Source organism: Lepisosteus oculatus, chromosome 8, assembly GCF_040954835.1.
Source record: "Lepisosteus oculatus isolate fLepOcu1 chromosome 8, fLepOcu1.hap2, whole genome shotgun sequence".
Classification (NCBI taxonomy): domain Eukaryota; kingdom Metazoa; phylum Chordata; class Actinopteri; order Semionotiformes; family Lepisosteidae; genus Lepisosteus; species Lepisosteus oculatus.
Genome location: NC_090703.1, coordinates 15,549,174 through 15,567,511, shown reverse-complemented (window position 1 = coordinate 15,567,511; position 18,338 = coordinate 15,549,174). Strand labels below are relative to the sequence as shown.

Below are 18,338 nucleotides of genomic sequence, written 5' to 3'. Positions count from 1 at the left end.
GTGCTGGTGTGTTTGGTGGTCTTTGGGCAGTGAGGGGATGATTCTATATGACTCCTGTGTATTACATTTATTTTGTAAATTTCGTGCTTCTTATTAAATGCCAAGAGAAACTGCAGCTTGAGTTTGGCAATTGGAACTTGTAATTAAAAGGTCAAAATTTGAAACACTGCCACTGACAAATTGGGAAGAACTGCAAATGGCAGTGTAGCCTTGTCGCTTGTCTTGTAGCTACATTCTCCATTTGTGTTTTAGTGTACGTGCTATGACAGCATGCGATAACTTAACACCTTTCCAATTTATTTTTTGTAGAGCCATAATATGTCTGTACCTGATATATAAGCTTTGCCACAAATATTTGTATTTCATTTTTAAAGTCTGTAAACTTTACCAACATAATCCAAATTTCCCCATTTCAGAATGTATTATGTCACTGATATTATATAATTGGATTATGTTCCATAATACCAGTCAACTGGGCAGTTTGGACATTGTGAAATGGCATCCTGGGTTATAAAACATCTATACTTGCCCTGCTATAAAAAGGAGAGGTATTAAACTGATGCATCATGCCCATTGAATCATCTGTGCATTTCTCTGGGGCCTTTTAGAGCTCCTTTAGAGTATAGCTTATTATAATGACATAATTAATTGTAAACTGTGTGTAGTGTAAACTAAAATGAAACCAGATTTCCCTTCAACATCCTTACTGAGAATGCAGATGAACATGTTTTTAGCAAGTAGTTAGATCCAGGCACAAATGGCACGGTTTGTATGCTGAATCCTTAAACGTGGATAACACTTTTCACTAGCTCTTAATGTTAAATTACTTCTTTATGCATGTTCTCTTCATTCATTTATGAATTTCAACTTTTCACATCTTGTCCCCCAGAGTTCCACTTGTTTTGATACTTTCACACCTGTTGTGTCCATTCTTACATGCTTTCTTTTGCTTTATATTCTTGTGCCCCTTCTTTGCCACCATTACACCTAAAAAAGGTTCGACAGCAAAAATGTTTTCTATATGCTGGTGTGGAATTAACTTCTTATTCTTGTTTCTTAGCATTACAAGTTTTTATTCCTTAGATCTGTATTAGTATGAACCTTATTTTTGTGTGAAACTGATCTACTGTATATTAGGCTTTTTGGCCACTGCAGGACCTTTGAGGCACTAAGAGGGATTTACTAAACGGGAAAGTCGGCATGATTTGAGGAGCTAAGGGTTTATCCAGTTCCTTCTTGTGTTAAATCAAAATGTTATATCATAGTCTCTGTTTTCAAGACCACAGTGTGGAAAATACTTCTTAAATAGAATTGGAAATTGTGAAACTGGTCCTTCATTAAAAATAATTTATAGCTTTGGGCCCTTAAATTTTCTGCAGGAAATGGATACAAACCAAAACTAAATCCTCATGGTTTAGAAGGTGCTAGATTTTTAGCTTAAAAGTTCTGCACATACAGAATGTAATAATAATTATAATAAGTGTATCTTAGCAAAAATGTCACTAGAAAAAAATACTTGTCTGTTTAGCTTTCAGCATTGCGAAATGTTTAAACATTAAAATAATTTTACGTGACTTAGAGAAGAGAGCAATCGGGAAGTGTTTTTCCAAAACAAAAGGTTTAATTAAAAATATTTCAAGAGGGACACCTGGAAAATGCAGTTGTAAATTAAATCAGCACTTTTGGAAGTAGTTTATATACATTAAGGGTCCAAGAAGGGCTCAGCAGTTAACAGTAATGTACAGTATATACCTGTTTGCAAATTGAGATCAAGGTATCCAAAACATTAAACTGAAACACTGTACTTCTGAGAAAATAGTTGGATTCCAAAAGTTTATTAGTAATACATTCTAAAAATAAATTGGCTGCTACTGAAGTAAGTTTTGCCCTACTCCAAGGAGTCAAAAAGAAAGCATGGCCATTCTTTTCCTATGTTAAAGCTTTTACATTGGTAGACATTCCCTGACATGTCCATACACAAATACAATGACAGCTATGTTCCAGGCCAGTATGAAGTAAACTCTGTATATTACATTTCTTACAAACCCAAGGAATGGACATATCCCCTGCAGTCTGTTAGAGGTTGTGAGTGCTGGAGGTGGTAGCTCTCTGCTCTGGGACTGGCATCTGATGAAAATATCTTATGGCTTGAGCCACCTTTTCTGGGCAGATATTATAGACGGGGTGGGTCGGTGCCTGTTAGGACACAGAAAGTGAGAAATGCTTCATATCCAATCTTGCTAAAGGAGAAAACATACAGCACTTTAAAAGAAAAGATTTAATTAAATACTAAAATGTCATATAAACATCTCATCACTGGGTCAGGCTTAAACATACTGCTTGCCTGGCTTAATTTCAAGGTTGAATGGCAATTTCACTTCAGGTAGTATTCTACTTAAACCACTAGATGGAGATGTAAAGGTTTGTATAAAACTGAATATCATGTGTTTGTATTTGTGAATCTGAAATTCTGGAACCTGTAAGAAGCACTGTATTGTACATATACTAGTGCAATGATTCTCAAGTGGTTTATATTAAATCATTTCTTTGTGTACCTCAGCCTTCATTTGGTGTTATGTCTATACAATTATTTAAGACTTCGTATCATTAAGTGGAGGTTGTTTGCCAGCACCTTGTCAAGAACAGAGCACTTTCTGGGTACACCAGAGAAGCTGTACGTAGTCAGTAATTATTTTGTTTGCTGGCAATCTAAAGTAAAAAACGCAGAGAGGTGTTTTTTATACGTGCTGTAGCACCACATATGTATTTCAAATTCATTATTCTAGGTTTCCAATAGATTCTACATAATGTCACCACCTGCAATATTCCTGTCTGGGGAATAGCTAGAGCTTATGTGCTTTGTATTATAAAGATGTATTGCCATGCAAAGGCTGTGGTGTACTATGAACTCACCATGTACACAAGCAGGTGAAAAGGGGCTCCATCACAAAAAAGATTTACTGCAGCACTTTAAAGTTCACACTGTGCGTAACATATGAGTTAAAACCTCATAATGAGTTCTGGGAAAGCAGTGGTGTGATGACATTGCTGGATGGTGTGCAATGTCCCTTGGTAATCTTCTCCATTCATACCGGGAATATGTCCTGACCTCACTGGCCAGACCATTTGGCCCATCCTGCTTGTTTGGTTGCTAGTAGCTAAACAACAGAACTCTCTTTACAGCACAACATTTCACAGAGTACCTCCTCTTTTCTACGCTTTTCAGAACAATTGTTCCTGTGTAAAAGCAAAGATTTAGTGGAGTGCACTTCAAAAACATTTACCAGGAAACTTACCAATCGGTTTTCATCATTGCCTAGGATAAGTTCATGGTAAATTTCCCTGCTTCCAAAATGCTGTGCTATAGAAAGACCACTTAGGCAGTAGCAGGTATGGTAGAAGTCTCTAGATCTAGGTAAAGGAGGATAATTAGAATAGATTCAGCATTGAGGAAAACAGCATTTAAAGAATGAGTGAAAGCACTGATTATATAAAAACTAGCACTAAGGCCCAATTTCTGTGAGCGGCATCATTATATTTTTTCCAGTTTAGAAAAACTGCTTTAATATACGATAGCTGACCTTCACTGACAAGTCAAATTCTCCATGTGTGCCAATTAATGCATAAAAAGTTGAAAAAAGATTTCAAATGAATATTTAAGATATGAAAATTATTCCAAAAGATCTAAAAGGTTATTTAATCAAGACAGCCGTTTAGATATTTAGCCTTTCAACTACTTTCAAAGATCAGTCTGGTTCTTGTTAACCGTTTCTTCAATGTTGTCATCAACACAATTTTGTGACAGCTGACGCCCCTCTGAGAACATCTGTAACCTGATCCACAACATTCTTCCAATTCAGTCTGAATGTATTGATTACAAGTCTCTAGGGGAGCTTCTGTGTCCTCTCTAAGGAAGAAGCTCCGATGCTTAAAAGGCAAGGACTATCGTTTCCAAGAAAATGGTTCTGTACCCTTGAACTGAAAAGTTTCAGAAAAATCAAACTGCAGACTATTTAAAAAGAACATATGTGTCACTGCTAAAGGTTGCTTTTTTTATTTGAGCAGCATAACCTAGTAAGCAGACATAAAGATAACATTTTCAATGGTGAAAACCTTCCTATAAATTACTCAGAAAAATCTGCATTTCCAGCATCTACACAGAGTGCAGTTTAAAAGAGTTGTTACTAAGCTAAACATCTACTGATTTACAGCTGTACAGCCTTATGTGTTTCAGTACAAGTGCACATAGTTCACCAACTACTACTCTACAACTATGCAGCCCTGCACGTTTCGCCGATACTCACTTGCCCGGCTTATCCAGCAGCCCCCCGCTCGGGTTCTGACAGCACAGCAGGATATACTCCTGTAGGGCCTGCTGCTCAAACATCCAGTTGGTCATACTCAGTGCTTTGTCTCCTGCAACAGAATTTTCACAATTCCAAACTTTTGACTTTTTAATCCCAGTTTGTACCCACCACCACAATTGGCCAATCGAAAAAACTCTGATTCACCCAGATTTGAATCTTAAGTTTGTAACACAAATTCAGTGTCACACACAACTGCAAATTAGATTTTTGAGTGACACATAAGCTTCAAAAGGTGTCAACAATTTTGCCTAATTCATTGATAAGGCTTTCTGAGCCCACCTCACAGAAACAATGAAGGACAAATGGTTTACCCTGTGTCTATTTATCCACAGAGACACATGTGAGTTAAATTCCCGATATTGAGCTCAATTATGGATTGAGGTCCTGATAAATGTTAATACCTTCTTTGAACAGAGATCTGTGGAGAAGAGGGAGCAGCCCAGCTTGCCAAAATGAGTAACAGCCATCAACAAGCTTGTTACAGCGGCCCTGGAATCCGCCCTCAAAACGCATTTGTCTGCTCGTGACCCAGCGCTACAGTCCAAAAAAACAGCACATAGAATAGAAGAATTCACATTGTTCTAGTTACATAATCAATTATTAAACCATAATAAAATTGCTATAGTTTGACCTGGTTTAAAATACTGTACCCAGTTCATGTCACTATATTATAAGAAACATTTGCTCTGAAATGATGCTGGGAAACAAACACACAATATTTAGAATTGCAGGAATCAATCTAAATTCAGTGTTTTAAAAATCAATTCTGCTGGGTTAAACTGGAATTAGAACAAATTGATTTTGTTGTGCGTTCAAGCATCATTTAAGGAAAATGTATAAAGTTCCTCCTTAGAATAACGTGTTTAGAGGAGAACCAGGAGAATTAATCAAGCCCAACTTCTTATGAAACACCACTACAACTAGGCTCTGAGTGCATGTATTATTGGCATCATGTAAAGGTCTGTTTTAAAAGCTAATCTTATTTTGATACATAGGGAAACATTCAGTATGGTCTTAGGTTTTATGTGACCCTTCCGTTGCATTCACAGGTATGATGGGTCTTCAAGTACCATCCAATCATTGTACTTCTAAGATTACAAATCAAAAAAGGAGACCCAACTGCATTCACTGCAGCATTTCCTACTGCATAACCAGGGAACTTCAAAAAAGGGAACTTTTTAAAACAGAAGTAATGCAAACAAATCTGTATTTATCAGATGATACACAGAGCAGTGGAAACCCATCACAGGCTCCAGAATATTACAGTCTTTTCCCATCAAAACAAGTTACTATTCTGAGACCTGGAAGCAGCATAATTCTTGATGTAATTATTAATTCAAAAACAATCTTTTTCACCCAACAGACCTATTCTATTTCAAGGTGTAGTTTCACACTAAAGGTGAAAGATAATGGATTAATTGTAGGAGGGATGGCAGTTTCAAGCGTATATACTAAGATAAGAACAGTTAAAAACAAGGCCACTTAGCCGAAATAGCCTGTTCAGCTGTTTCTTGAAGAAAGCCAGAGAATCGGCTTCAACAACACACCCTGGTAGCTTGTTCCATACACCCACAACTCTTTGGGTAAAGAAGTGCCTCCTGTTCTCAGTTTTAAATGCACTTCTACATGCACCATTTATACCTCCATTTAAGTCATGCACTTTGATGTTTGTATCTAGTATACAGAGACATATTTTGAAAGTGTGCAGGCCAAGACTTACTAACAAGGATTTGAGGTCTAGCATATGCTCCTTTTGAAAAATGGCCATGGCTGCCAATCCACAGAAAGTGTATCCACCATGGGCCTCCAGACCCGGTACTCCTCCAATACCCCCCTCCCAGTTCTGACAACTGACAGAAACAAGAAAACAGAGCATAGGCTTAATTAGTCCGACCAAACTATCTTGGTAAATTAAACAGGATGAATAACTCCGTCCAAAGTTATTCAAAATGAGGAATTTGACTCAGCTTTAAAAATGCTATACAACTATGACATGAATACATGAATAGCAAAGCACAAGGCATTCACACAAGCCAGAAGCAATAATGCAGTAATAACTGGACTGTTCACGCAATGTTTAGCCAGGAGTGAAGCACAAAATGTTTTAGTCATTGCTTTCAAAAGCATTTCAGATTCCCTTACCTAGTAATCCAGTTTGGAGTTCCTTCAAATAGCGTAGGTGTGATGATGTTAGTTAGAGAAGCCACTGATGCAGCACAGTATGCACTTCTGAAATACAAGAAACAGTTCACTGACACTGTGGCCCCTATTAACCAGACCCACACCTGACTGCCGATATCTGACCTGAAAAACCTCACAGCTGAGAAGTAGTTTCTCTTCTTTTCTTTTACTTTTCAGCATCCCTTTATCTGCACTCTTTCTGTTGATTTCCAGTGCAGTCATTTCAGCTTGCTCAAAGACATGCCATACTTATGACATTTATTTTTAGACTTAGAGAGCAGCATTACCATCTCTTAACCTCACCAGATCTCAGATCTTGTAAACAAGGCTGGGCCTGGTTTGTACTGGGATGGGAGACGTTTGGGGAAATCCAGGTGCTGGACCAATAGGTGGCCTCTGGACCATTCTGTGCTGTAGGAGGTGCTAACCTTCAGATGAGATGTTAACACAAGATTGACTACTTGGCAATTAAAGATTCTACAACATTCATGAGTAGGGTTGTTGACACCAGTGCTGTGCTCTTGCTCAATTCCACTTTATGGTATATTTAATCTGGACTCCTTACATTTCCTCCTTACAAGGGGAACTGCAGTCCCAATTTCTCAGACAGGTTATGAAACCTAGGTACTGCAAAATTCCACAAATTTCAGATTAAGTGTAAAATGTAGCCATGTAGCTGCAGGCAGACATGAAACTGCTGGTTTTGCCATGGGTGAGATCTGAGTTTGTGCAAACTGTCAAGTGAAAGCGCCCGTCCCTGCTAACTAGTTACTGTAAGCAAATGAGAAGCATGGTCTCCTACAAAGTTAATAATGATAAATGTATTTTAATTGGTTGGCAGGTTGATCTTTTTTTTGCAATACTTAAAACTACCTAAAAAGCATATCATCTTGTATGTATTGGTTTCATGAAAATATTTACTTTTAACATGGTAGCAAAATGTCGCTTGGTCTAAAGCAGGTTACAATGTAATAGAACTGGTTTTGCGTCATTGAAAGTTTAGTTGTCTCATTCTGAACAGCAGACAATAAAGGCAATATGGCGCTACGCAACTTTGTCTCTTTTGTGATGCACATCGTATCTTGTACACATTATCACGTACTTTGTAGTTTCATTACAGTGTGAAATGCACTCATCATTGCGGACTCATTTCAACCCAGAAATGTAAAAATAGCATAGCAGTTCTACTTTAATTCAACTGGGAAAGTAATTACTCAAATCTCCACCTGATTTAATGTGCAATGGGGCTGTTGGTATATAATGGCTACCATAAAATCACCCAAGTAACCCCACGTATATTTCTGCGTGCCAGCAGTATCTCTGGGTACGGTGCAGTGGCTCTGAGGGTAAGGATCTGTGGGTGGAATTTTGCCAGTTCGGAGTAAGCTTTCAGTAAGCAAGGATTTCATTTGATTTGTCTGTGGAAGTGATCTTAGAGTAGTGGGAATATTCCGAACAGAAGACTGTGAACTCGGAGAAACTCAGAGAATGTGATTGCATTTATAGATACGCTATGAATTCCTGCATCTGAGCGAGGCCAGCTGACAGCAGTCAAGACAATGGCCGATTCTGTTTTGAGCACCAGGCAGGGTGGATGGGAAAGCTGTGACAGCTAGCGACTGGTCCTAATCAGGAGACCTGCACTTGTATCAAGTAAGGGAACTGACAGCTACTGGACACTTTTGCTTACAAGCCCTACCCATATTCATTTTTAGAGCTTTAGCTTTCCATTGCCAATTAATAGAACTATATAGACAAAAAAGCTTAAAGGCTACACAGATTAATCTATGTGCAGTATGCCAACCCAATATAATGCAAACCCAATACAATAATTAACAATGCAGAAAAATATATGTATGGTTAAAATGCATGGTACGTTATGAAAATTTACAAAGCAAATATTTAGCATAAAATAAAATTATCCTTTATTACTGGATCACGGTGAGCAGAAAAAGGAGCTAGAGATAGGATACCCCCTGGACTAGCGTCCTCAGGATGCCAGTCCATCACAAAAATCATTAGCTCAGAACTTCAAGGAAAGCTGATTTGGCTCAGAACAGAGAGAAATACACATAGCATACAGAAAAGGGGGAGAACAAAATAACTTATTAGGGCTAGAATTCTTAATTTAAAAATTAATTACCAACTGCATTAAGACTTCAATGTTTTTCATCACTAATGCTTCTTAACACATTTAAACACACTGCAAATAAAAAAAAGGGCTGGCCAGAACAAGCAGCGGATTCCTGTTGTTTTTACCAAAGGGGAAAACGGTATGTAACTCTGTTTGTTGCTGATAAGGCAGTCTGCTGAAAACAGAAACCAAGGCAACAGGACGTACCTGACATCCACTTCTCCACCCACGTGCATTATGAAAGAGCCGTCAGGCTGCTTCACTGAATACAAGAAGTCTAGCAGTCTTTGTCTGGTAAGAAACGAAAGTATTCCAGTATTCCAGTATCGTTACTTGAACTTCATTAATAAGTTACGCTCACTTCATTTGTTTCTAAAGTTTTTGTCACTTTTGCTCTATTAATCTGTTTTTGTTTAATGCTCCTCATTTTTTTTTACCCGAGAACTGTTTCAATGGGGAACATTAACATACGGTATTTCTAGGAATGCCACCTGAGAACTCTGGAGAGCTTTGAAGACAGCAATTTGTAGCCCTCAAATGCAGACTACACAGACTTGAAAGTCCAACTAAAATAGTGCTGGGAACAGTTCGGATTTTACGGTAAATTCATTTAACTGTGCTTCAAAAGAACACTGCGTGAATGTCATACTCACGAAGGAGCTCCAGAAAGACTAATGGATAAGGATAAGAGTAGGTACTACCCTGCAGGACGTCAAACCTCCACTCTCTACTCTCATAGCTGACTGTGGTAATTGCTCATGTCCGAAACCTTGCGGATAATATCATCTACTGTATCTTTTTCATCTGTGCCATCAGTGTGGCCAGTATTTACATCATACTTATCTTTACTTATATTCAAGATTAACGTGCAAGTACTACATGCGCAATTTCTTATTCTGCAAACTTTTCTTCCAATTTACACCAATCACATTCAGTTACAAAAAAAAAAAACTTTCCTGAAGACTTCAGCCAGGTCTTACCTGTCAATGACGTTATAGGCCTCCTCTGTGCCAATTATACAGAGGGCATTGACAGCAGCATATGTAGGTGCCAGGTGGGCATGCTGACCTGGCCCTCCTGCAAAGCCCCCCGTGGGACTCTGACACTTTGCTAGGAATTTACAGACACTAGAAGACAAGGAAGGAATATTCAGTGCACTGCACAGCTAAAACACCAGCTGCAAGCCTCTATATTTGTGTTCACGTCAGGTATAGAATACATACAGCTACAATAACATTGTGAAAATATGCAGTAGGAGTGGGCTGTACACTGGAGATGCATATCACAATATTTTAGATGCTTAAAAATATGTTATTATGATACTGTATAGTTTATGCCATACATTTCTGATTCTTACGGTTAAGTAATATATCAAAAGTATTACTATGAATATGTGGGCTTGTGTTCATTGTTAAAATGAAAAAGAAAAAAAGTGATCCCAGAAAATGAAAGGTAAATTGGTGTGACATAATAAGTTACAGTTCTCGTTCGTTATTGTTTGTTAAAGTTTGGGGAAAGTTTTAGAATGGTCTTGCTAAACCATTCTATACCTTCCTTTCTGTATGCTGTCCTCTTTATAACTCAGTCCAGTTTACTGCCGAAGAAAAGATTGCCACTAAGTGAAGACAGCATTATAAAGGGTGAGTTGTTGGTTTTATTTAATGTTTTATCTTGAAAACGTTTCAAGCCTACAAAATCAAGAAATTGAGCAAATAAAGCTGTTAAATGGAGAACATAATTTGAATACTGTAATATTTCAAATCATTGACTGTTTTAATTTTAAGATAAGATGGGTACCTTAAAGAAATAAGAAATTGTATCTAATCTATCTGTGGATAAATAAACAGTTACAGATTAATCTGCATTTCCGAGGTGTAGGTGAAAGTACATTTTCCCAATCTCAACTCTGTCATCTGGGTTTCAACGGCAGAACAACATGGGGCAAAGAGAATCAGGTGTGAAGTTTCTTCTCACTCTTGTGTTTTTAGGAGTAAAAAACAAGACAACGCATGAAAAAAATCTCAGGTGAAATCGTGCCTGGCCAGCCCTGTGTCCGAGACCCAGAGATGAGTCATCTGTAACAGCTGCAGTCCACTTTGCTCTCTCTACTCACTCTGAGGCGATGGAGGCTGGGACAGTTTCATCTAGGAGCTCAAGGCTATGCAGGATCCAGTAGCAGAGCCAAGGACGGCTGGCATCAAGACACTGCGCAGTATAATCAAACGCAAAAGCTTGAACATGTGTTCGTGAATTCCAGAAACAGCTCCAAAGGGCAAAGGACAGCATAACAAAATGACTTCTGTTGTTAGATTTACTTTGCAAATTGGTAAATCATACTGACCATCAAAATATATATATTTAGGCATTAAGAAAATTGTTTAAAAATAGATTATCAGTTATGATTATATATTAAAACTGTTGCATTATTATCCTTAAATTGATTTGAACTGGAGGCAGACTTAGTTATTTGATTTACTAGATCATATATGATACCCTACCCTTCAAATTTAAAAATAAGGCTAGGTGGGGAGATTTGTTACAGAAGGGCAGTTTTTGAAAGCTGGAATACTATTTACAGACATTAAGTAAACGCAGAAGGTCATTAGTGAGCTCTGTATCTGCCTCCAGGATTGACAATAACTTACCTCGTAGGCATCTGAAAGGTAACGTAAACCTCTCTTCAGATATACATAGTGCTGCTCCCGCTGTAAAGTAGGTCTGAGAAAATAAGCAACAGTATATCGGTTTGTACCAGATGTAATTCAATAAAGGAATATGAGAGAAGGCTAGCTGGCAAGCTGGCAGAACTGAAAAGAGCTACAACTTTGTCACTTCGTGTTCAAGTCCAATTTAAATCTGCAGTGTAATAAGTCTGGAATTTCAAGTCTGTTCCAGATGGATTTCAGTCCACATCTTTAATCACTATACAAGCTGGAAAAAGGAGTCGATCAAGCTCTTAGTTGTGATGGGAAGGGATGAACAGACCTAAGATGTAATGTTAACTGCAAAAGATCTGCTAACCCTCCTTTTTCATGAGGTTTTTAGATGCAGTAACTACAATAACAGTAACAGTGATGAATGATGATAGTTGCCTTGCTTATTCCCCTAGTCTTGGGGGTATTTTGAAAAATAGGTCTGAACAAAATGTTTGAAACTTGATGATGGGTTACATCAATGTAAACCAGAATATAAATAATTATTATATAATATATAACATATTGTAACGCAACGGGGGCTCAGGCGGGCGCCCTTGCCGCATTAGGTCGGCCCCTGCACCGTCCGGGGCTCGAACCCGGGACTTCCGCGTCTCTCTACAGCGACCAAGCCCCGTGAGCCAAAGAGAGATCTCTCTTTGGCTCACGGGGCTAGGTCGCTGCAGAGAGACGCGGGAGTCCCGGGTTCGAGCCCCGGACGGTGCAGGGGCCGACCTGATGCGGCAAGGGCGCCCGCCGGAGCCCCCGTTGCGTTACATTGGTGTCAGAAGCGGGGCGGGATAGCCCTTCGCCGGGGACGGCGATTTAAGCGGGGGAGAGTGTAACGCTTACGGCCGACAAGCAGTGTGTAAGAGCCGGCGTACCAGAGCGGGTGACGTCACCGCCCTTCCCTGTGATAGCACGACCACAGCTACTGGGCTGTAGAGAGATCTCTCTTTGGCTCACGGGGCTAGGTCGCTGCAGAGAGACGCGGGAGTCCCGGGTTCGAGCCCCGGACGGTGCAGGGGCCGACCTGATGCGGCAAGGGCGCCCGCCGGAGCCCCCGTTGCGTTACAATATAAAATTATTTTTTACAAAAACTAAAATAAATACCGAAGTATTTATATTCTTTATGCATCATACTTTATGTATCATATTAGAAAGACATGGATGCTAGCTAAAATTAGAGTATTTTTAACTCTATAATAAGACAGTTCTAATTACCCTTGTATCAATGCTAAGTAAAAAAAGAATTAAAATAATAGACAAATATACATAAGGATGTGGGGTTGCACTGGAAACATTTAGTAGCACAAACTAAGTACCAAAAAGATTATACTAGTGTTCTAAGACAAAAGGACAATCGAGGTGCATGTAGCCTTGGTTATGAGCTATAGTTTTGGGGGAACAAGAATTTAAATAGACCCCCGCTTGCACAAATTAGTTTCGATCACTGTAGAAATGAGGGTTTAAGATGATATTTACAATAAGCTGTAACTCTTACTACAAAAACCCTTTCTCCAGTGCAGATGCAACAGGTCGTGTTTAGCCTTTAGTTTATTGAAAGCCACCGCAGAAGTTGGACTGCACGGTAACAGAACATTGACTGCTTCCTGTTATTCCATCTGAAAAAAGTCTGATCATTATCAAACAGCACTGAACACAAAATATGTACATATGTGTACTGTATGTATATATATTAAACGTCTATATGTATACAGCAATTGCAAAACGTGTGCAACAAATTCCGGTTTTGCAATAAAAGTGTTCAGTTGGAGCTATCAAATCTGAATGAAAAATATTAATTTAAAAAAAATTAATGATTCATTACAATTACGAAGGAAGGAGATACTTTTGCAAAGCACTGCATCCTAAAACGTGTCAGCGAACAACACCCACTGTCAAATTCCTCATACAAGAAGTATGCACTGGTGGCACAGACAGTAGTATTTTTACTTTCTTGTTCAATGTTAAATCCGAATGACTAAATTCACACTGAGGCATTTAACTGTAAAAAAGTTCATGTCAGCATGTACCAAATCACTTGGGAACAGGACAAGCGTGTAGGCATGCAGTACCAAGGCAATTCATTGCCCATGCATGTCATAAGGGCAATTTTCCACTGACTCATTTGCAGATGGATCGATACTTTATATTCCCAAAAAACCCTCGGTATAAATGAAATAAATTAATGCCAACTCGCAGAGACATCACAAAGAACTGTTTATAGTTCATGCAAACAATGTTTCAGAGAATTACCAGTCATTTGTATTTTTCTTAAGCAGCGATTTAACACATTAAGGGCACTAGTCGCTGTAATCAAGGCTGTCATGTTCGGAATAGCATTTTACAGTAACTTTTTTTGTCATGTAACCATTACTGGTTCTGAAATGAACTTGAATGGGATTCTTAAGAACTTAAAGCACATACTTTTTATCTATAACTATTTAGCATAATCTGTAATATGAATGCATATTTGTCTTTTAGATACAATAAAAGGATTGCATTAATTCAGTTACTTTTGTACCTCATTGAGGATTTTTATCTACCTTTAAAACTACAGATTTCTATCAGAACTGAGCAGCTGAATCTTAGGATTCAAGTTTCTTGAATCTTAAAAGTTTTTAAAAAGTTCAAAGTTTAAAATCAATTTTTCCTCATGTGTGAAATCAGGTGATTTCTTTATGTTTGAAAAGTCAAGCAAAGATTGTTTTAAAAAAAACTGTCTGACTGAATGCAATTTGGGTCTAATAATGACTGAGTCATTCTCTTCCAACAGCAATGTCAATTGAACCAGAGCTCACTTTATATAACAGTTCCCATAGAAACCCATGAGTCAGCCTGGTATTGAATGAAAGATAATTAATAAAACCAAGCACAGGACTATATAGTCTAAGGATACATTTGAGAATATATATAAAACATAATCCAAGATAATTTTTAGTTTTTGAAATTCTAAAAATATGGATAGCCTGCTAAATGAAGGATTTTTTTTTAATTTTTACTGCTGACAAACTATAGATTCACAATCCCAAGAATTAACCGTGAATTACTGTGATGAGAAATGATTGATAATACTGTTGAATAAATGCTGTATCTTCACAAAACTTTAGACAGGGATATTTGCAAAAAACGATTATGTAATTTACGATTATACACAACATTTATCATTCTATGCTGATAATGCACTTAATTCTCTTCATTCTGGTCATGTGTAGTACTGGCTAGGATGACATCTTAATTTTTTTGTCTTTTTGCAATTAATTTTCTATGATCACATATACCCTTAATAATACCATTATAATATAAAGCAGACAGCGAAACCCTGTATAAAAGCAGCTAAAAAGTACAACTTTAAAACATCTATATAACACAATAATTAAGTGCACGTTCAAATTTACATACAGTACACACTGTAGGATATTATTAGACAGGCGAGAACAGTTAATCACTATAAAATAATATGTCTTAATAAACCAGCTTTTTGTCAAAGAATGACAATTCAAGATTTAAATTAGAGACAGGAACCATCTGTTCATAGTTTGTCAGAACCCTGATTGATTTGAAGTGGATTGGTTATGGAGCTTGCAGGTGTGATTTAAGGTATTATGTCAAAACACATGGGTCTTTTTTTAACCAAGTGGGTCTCTCATTAATATAATGGTTCTCCTATGAAAAAGAAATAATTTTAAGTTAAAAACCTTCTTTTTTCTGTATCTTGTTCCTCTTAAGGCTTCAGCTGCAATCAAGCTACTCTGCAGCACGTTTTAGAGTTATGGCCTCTATCACTATACATCACAAGGATAAAATAGGAAAACTGATTTTAGATTTCACAACAAGAAACCGAGCAGTAAAACAATTCAGACCAATACTTACTGTGCTAATCTGTGGTTTTTCTGGTAAGCACTGAACACTTGCTGAACGCTATCTTCGACCTTTTTCTGCGTAACACAAAGCATACAATGCATTTTGGTATACAATACACAATGGATTGTACGATTCCACAAAGGAGTAAACAGCATAATACATTTAGGAATTCAGTACATGTCAAATTGTAGTATGACAAAGCACATGTTGGTAAAATGCAATCGTAGCAATGCAGTGCAGTAGAAAAACCAATAGCTGCAAGGCAGGAAGAGATGGCAGGAGCTGCAAAACTGGTGTGGCCAGGAAAGTGCTGGGGACGGACAGGCAGTGCTGATGTTCCAGGTACGTCTGTTCCTTCATGGCAGTGAGCAGGAGGGACAGATCAGGCATGGGAGCAGAGAATGCATGTGGAGAGGATGTGAGGGGATACAAGTAGGAGGAAGACAAAAGAAAGGTGAGGAGAAGTGCTGGAGGAGAGCATGAAGAAATTGACCTGGGCAAATATAGGAAGCTAGAGGAAGGTGCCAAGCAATGCAGTCCCAGGAGAGAAACAAGCAGAGCTCTGGCTGACTGGAAGTCGAGCTGTAGTATTCCAGACTACAAAGAACAGAGTTATGGCCTAGAACCTGGACATTACTCAGTTTTTAAATGATTACATCTTCAAATTCAATTTTGAATGATTTCAGTTGCCTTTGAGACAGAAGAACTTTCAAAATAACTGGCAGCTGAAACGCAGGCAGTTTTTCCAACAAGACAAGTGAGGGATCATGTCTTGTGACGATAGTGTCTGGACAAACAAGATTACTCTCTTCACGCAGTTAAGTCGGGATAGGGAGCAGTGAAGTTTTAAGATAAGGCAATGGTGGATTTTACACTTATAGTGCTCTCAAACTACAGTGCCCGTCATGCAGAAAATTATCAAGGAGCATAATTACTTCCTCCCATTTATATTCTTAAGTGAACAATGAAATGATTAAGCTGGGCTTCTTGGTTCTGGGTCTCAAGGGGCACTGTGTCCAATACGTTTAATAGTTCCCTTTTACTATGCATTGTCAGCAGCTTACAATGGTCCAACTGTAAAAATAATGAATTCAATCACAAGTGAAAAACAAACTATCTTGCATGTCTCAAAGATTACAGCTGTACACCTCTGACGTAAAGTTTCTCTGCGACAGTGGTGTGAAACTAACCTCAATAATTATTTCAGTGGTGCAGATGTATTAAGAGTGGATTACGCTACATTTAAGCTCAACTAGTGATGTTTCCAATACACACTAAACACAGCAGGAAGGTTAAAAAGCATAACCCCTGAGATATGTTACAATACGATAAACATGTGAAGCTTCCTTCTGATGTTAGCTGGCTTACTGAGCTGTATTCACACTGAAGAACAGGGAAATATGATACACGAGAACAAACTTTATGCAGTTGTGAATCACATCTCATACGTGCAAGTCATCATGGACACGAGATGGTCACATCGAACTGCTAAAGTGCCCACATGGGTGTGTACTGTCACTGTCCATGTGAACAATCTTCCACATGTTCCCACTTGTACTTAACCAACTTTTACTGTGACAGCGTTAGACAGGTTTTAAAATCCTGAACACAAATTATAAAATCATTGTATAACCTAAGACTTTTCTTGGAAAATATTTCTTGGATATACATTCTTTTTAATGCTATTTAAATTTTAGTACAGTATCGACTCATTTCCCTAGAACATTTTAATTTTCTTCACATAGTTCATACAATTGGTGTAAAATGTACCGCTGCCTCACGGTGATGTTTTTTTTTTTTTTGCCCACTGCTTGTGTTGACTTGTATTTAAGTTGTATGTTGTATTTGTTGTCATTGCTGCTGCTGTTCTGTGATTATGCTTGGTGTTTCCTTAATGTCTTTGTATTGGAGCATACATGCAGATAAGCATTTCATTGCACTTGTGCATATGAGAAATAAACTGAACTGGAAATTGCGGGAGTTTTACTCGAGAACTTCACTTGCCAGGTTAACAGCTGGACAGATCCCGACACATGACGTCATCAGCAGAGCCAGGTCAAAGCTCTTGAAATGTTTTCGATTCGCGTGCTTCCTGCCGTGCTGGAACATGACTTATCCCAACATAAACCGTCATGGGCTTAAAGTTAGCACAATATAATGGACATTAAGGGGTTTAAACTCAAATAATTGTTTCTTGATTCTTGTTCAGTGTGCAACAGGATGGATGAATTACTTAGTCAAAGCACATTTCCTAACCTATAGATTCCCTCAACAACAGCGCTAATGTCCTTGCAGATGCTGGGCGTCGAAGGTTTAGCAAGCTGTATTTAGCTAATCACTGCTAAACTCAGGGATTAGCTTAATTCAACTGCACAAAACTAAGCTCCAGGTAAAACACAACGTGTCCCTCGTGTAGACAGTAAACCTCCCACAATTAACACAATAAAAAACAATCTAATAAGAAGCATTTTGAAGTAAATCCCAATTAAATAAAAATGTAATTAACGAACGTCGGGATTGCCAAAGAATTACAAAAGTAAAACATTAACCAGGTACATTACCTACCTGTTCTACTGAAGTCACCGTTTCCACATTGTCGTCCTTAAACATTTCCATTTTATGGTTTTCAGAAAGACATCGCAAAGGGGAGATCGGCTCCTCCATAGTTAAAATGGAAAACAAATGTGTAAAAACTGTAACTATAAATGAAAATTCTGAATTCCTTCTGAAACAACTGATCCACTTTCTTTCTGCTTCCTATAAACTGGGCGGCAACAAGCGAAAATACTGTACGGCACGTCAGCAAGGACAGTCATGGTTTTCAAAACGCTTTTTTCAACACGGCCACTGGAGTACAATAACGAACTGTAGAGGTTGTTGTTCTCCCCCTGTGGTGACAATTATAATGCTAACTGAAGTACAGAGAGTTTTTTCAGTTAATGTCATTAACAGGAAACAATAATGGAAATCAAAACATCTTAAATATTTTAATTAAGGTATTGTAACGCTACGGGGTTCAGTATTACATATTATATGTTTATAATTGTCTTTATAACGTCACAACAATATTGTATATAGGGATAATCCTAATATGTT

The 18,338-nt window shown here is 38.0% G+C and overlaps 1 protein-coding gene and 1 long non-coding RNA gene across 2 annotated transcripts; one reads left to right on the top strand and one right to left on the bottom strand.

Annotated features, from left to right (window-relative positions):
* Nucleotides 1–1,599: 1,599 nt before the first annotated feature.
* On the bottom strand, nucleotides 1,600–18,023 carry fntb (farnesyltransferase, CAAX box, subunit beta). Its single transcript, XM_006632505.3, has 12 exons — nucleotides 17,808–18,023; nucleotides 15,252–15,316; nucleotides 11,328–11,400; nucleotides 10,796–10,887; nucleotides 9,663–9,809; nucleotides 8,890–8,973; nucleotides 6,510–6,596; nucleotides 6,088–6,217; nucleotides 4,769–4,901; nucleotides 4,305–4,416; nucleotides 3,297–3,411; nucleotides 1,600–2,196 (listed from the first exon to the last, which is right to left on the bottom strand). Exons 1-12 carry the CDS (start codon nucleotides 17,904–17,906, stop codon nucleotides 2,077–2,079), a joined length of 1,257 nt encoding a protein of 418 aa, XP_006632568.2. The 5' UTR covers nucleotides 17,907–18,023; the 3' UTR covers nucleotides 1,600–2,076.
* On the top strand, nucleotides 9,020–10,801 carry LOC138241027 (uncharacterized). The gene is made up of 3 exons (XR_011190232.1): nucleotides 9,020–9,282; nucleotides 10,268–10,322; nucleotides 10,671–10,801. It is a non-coding gene; the product is annotated as an uncharacterized lncRNA (long non-coding RNA).
* Nucleotides 18,024–18,338: the final 315 nt, after the last annotated feature.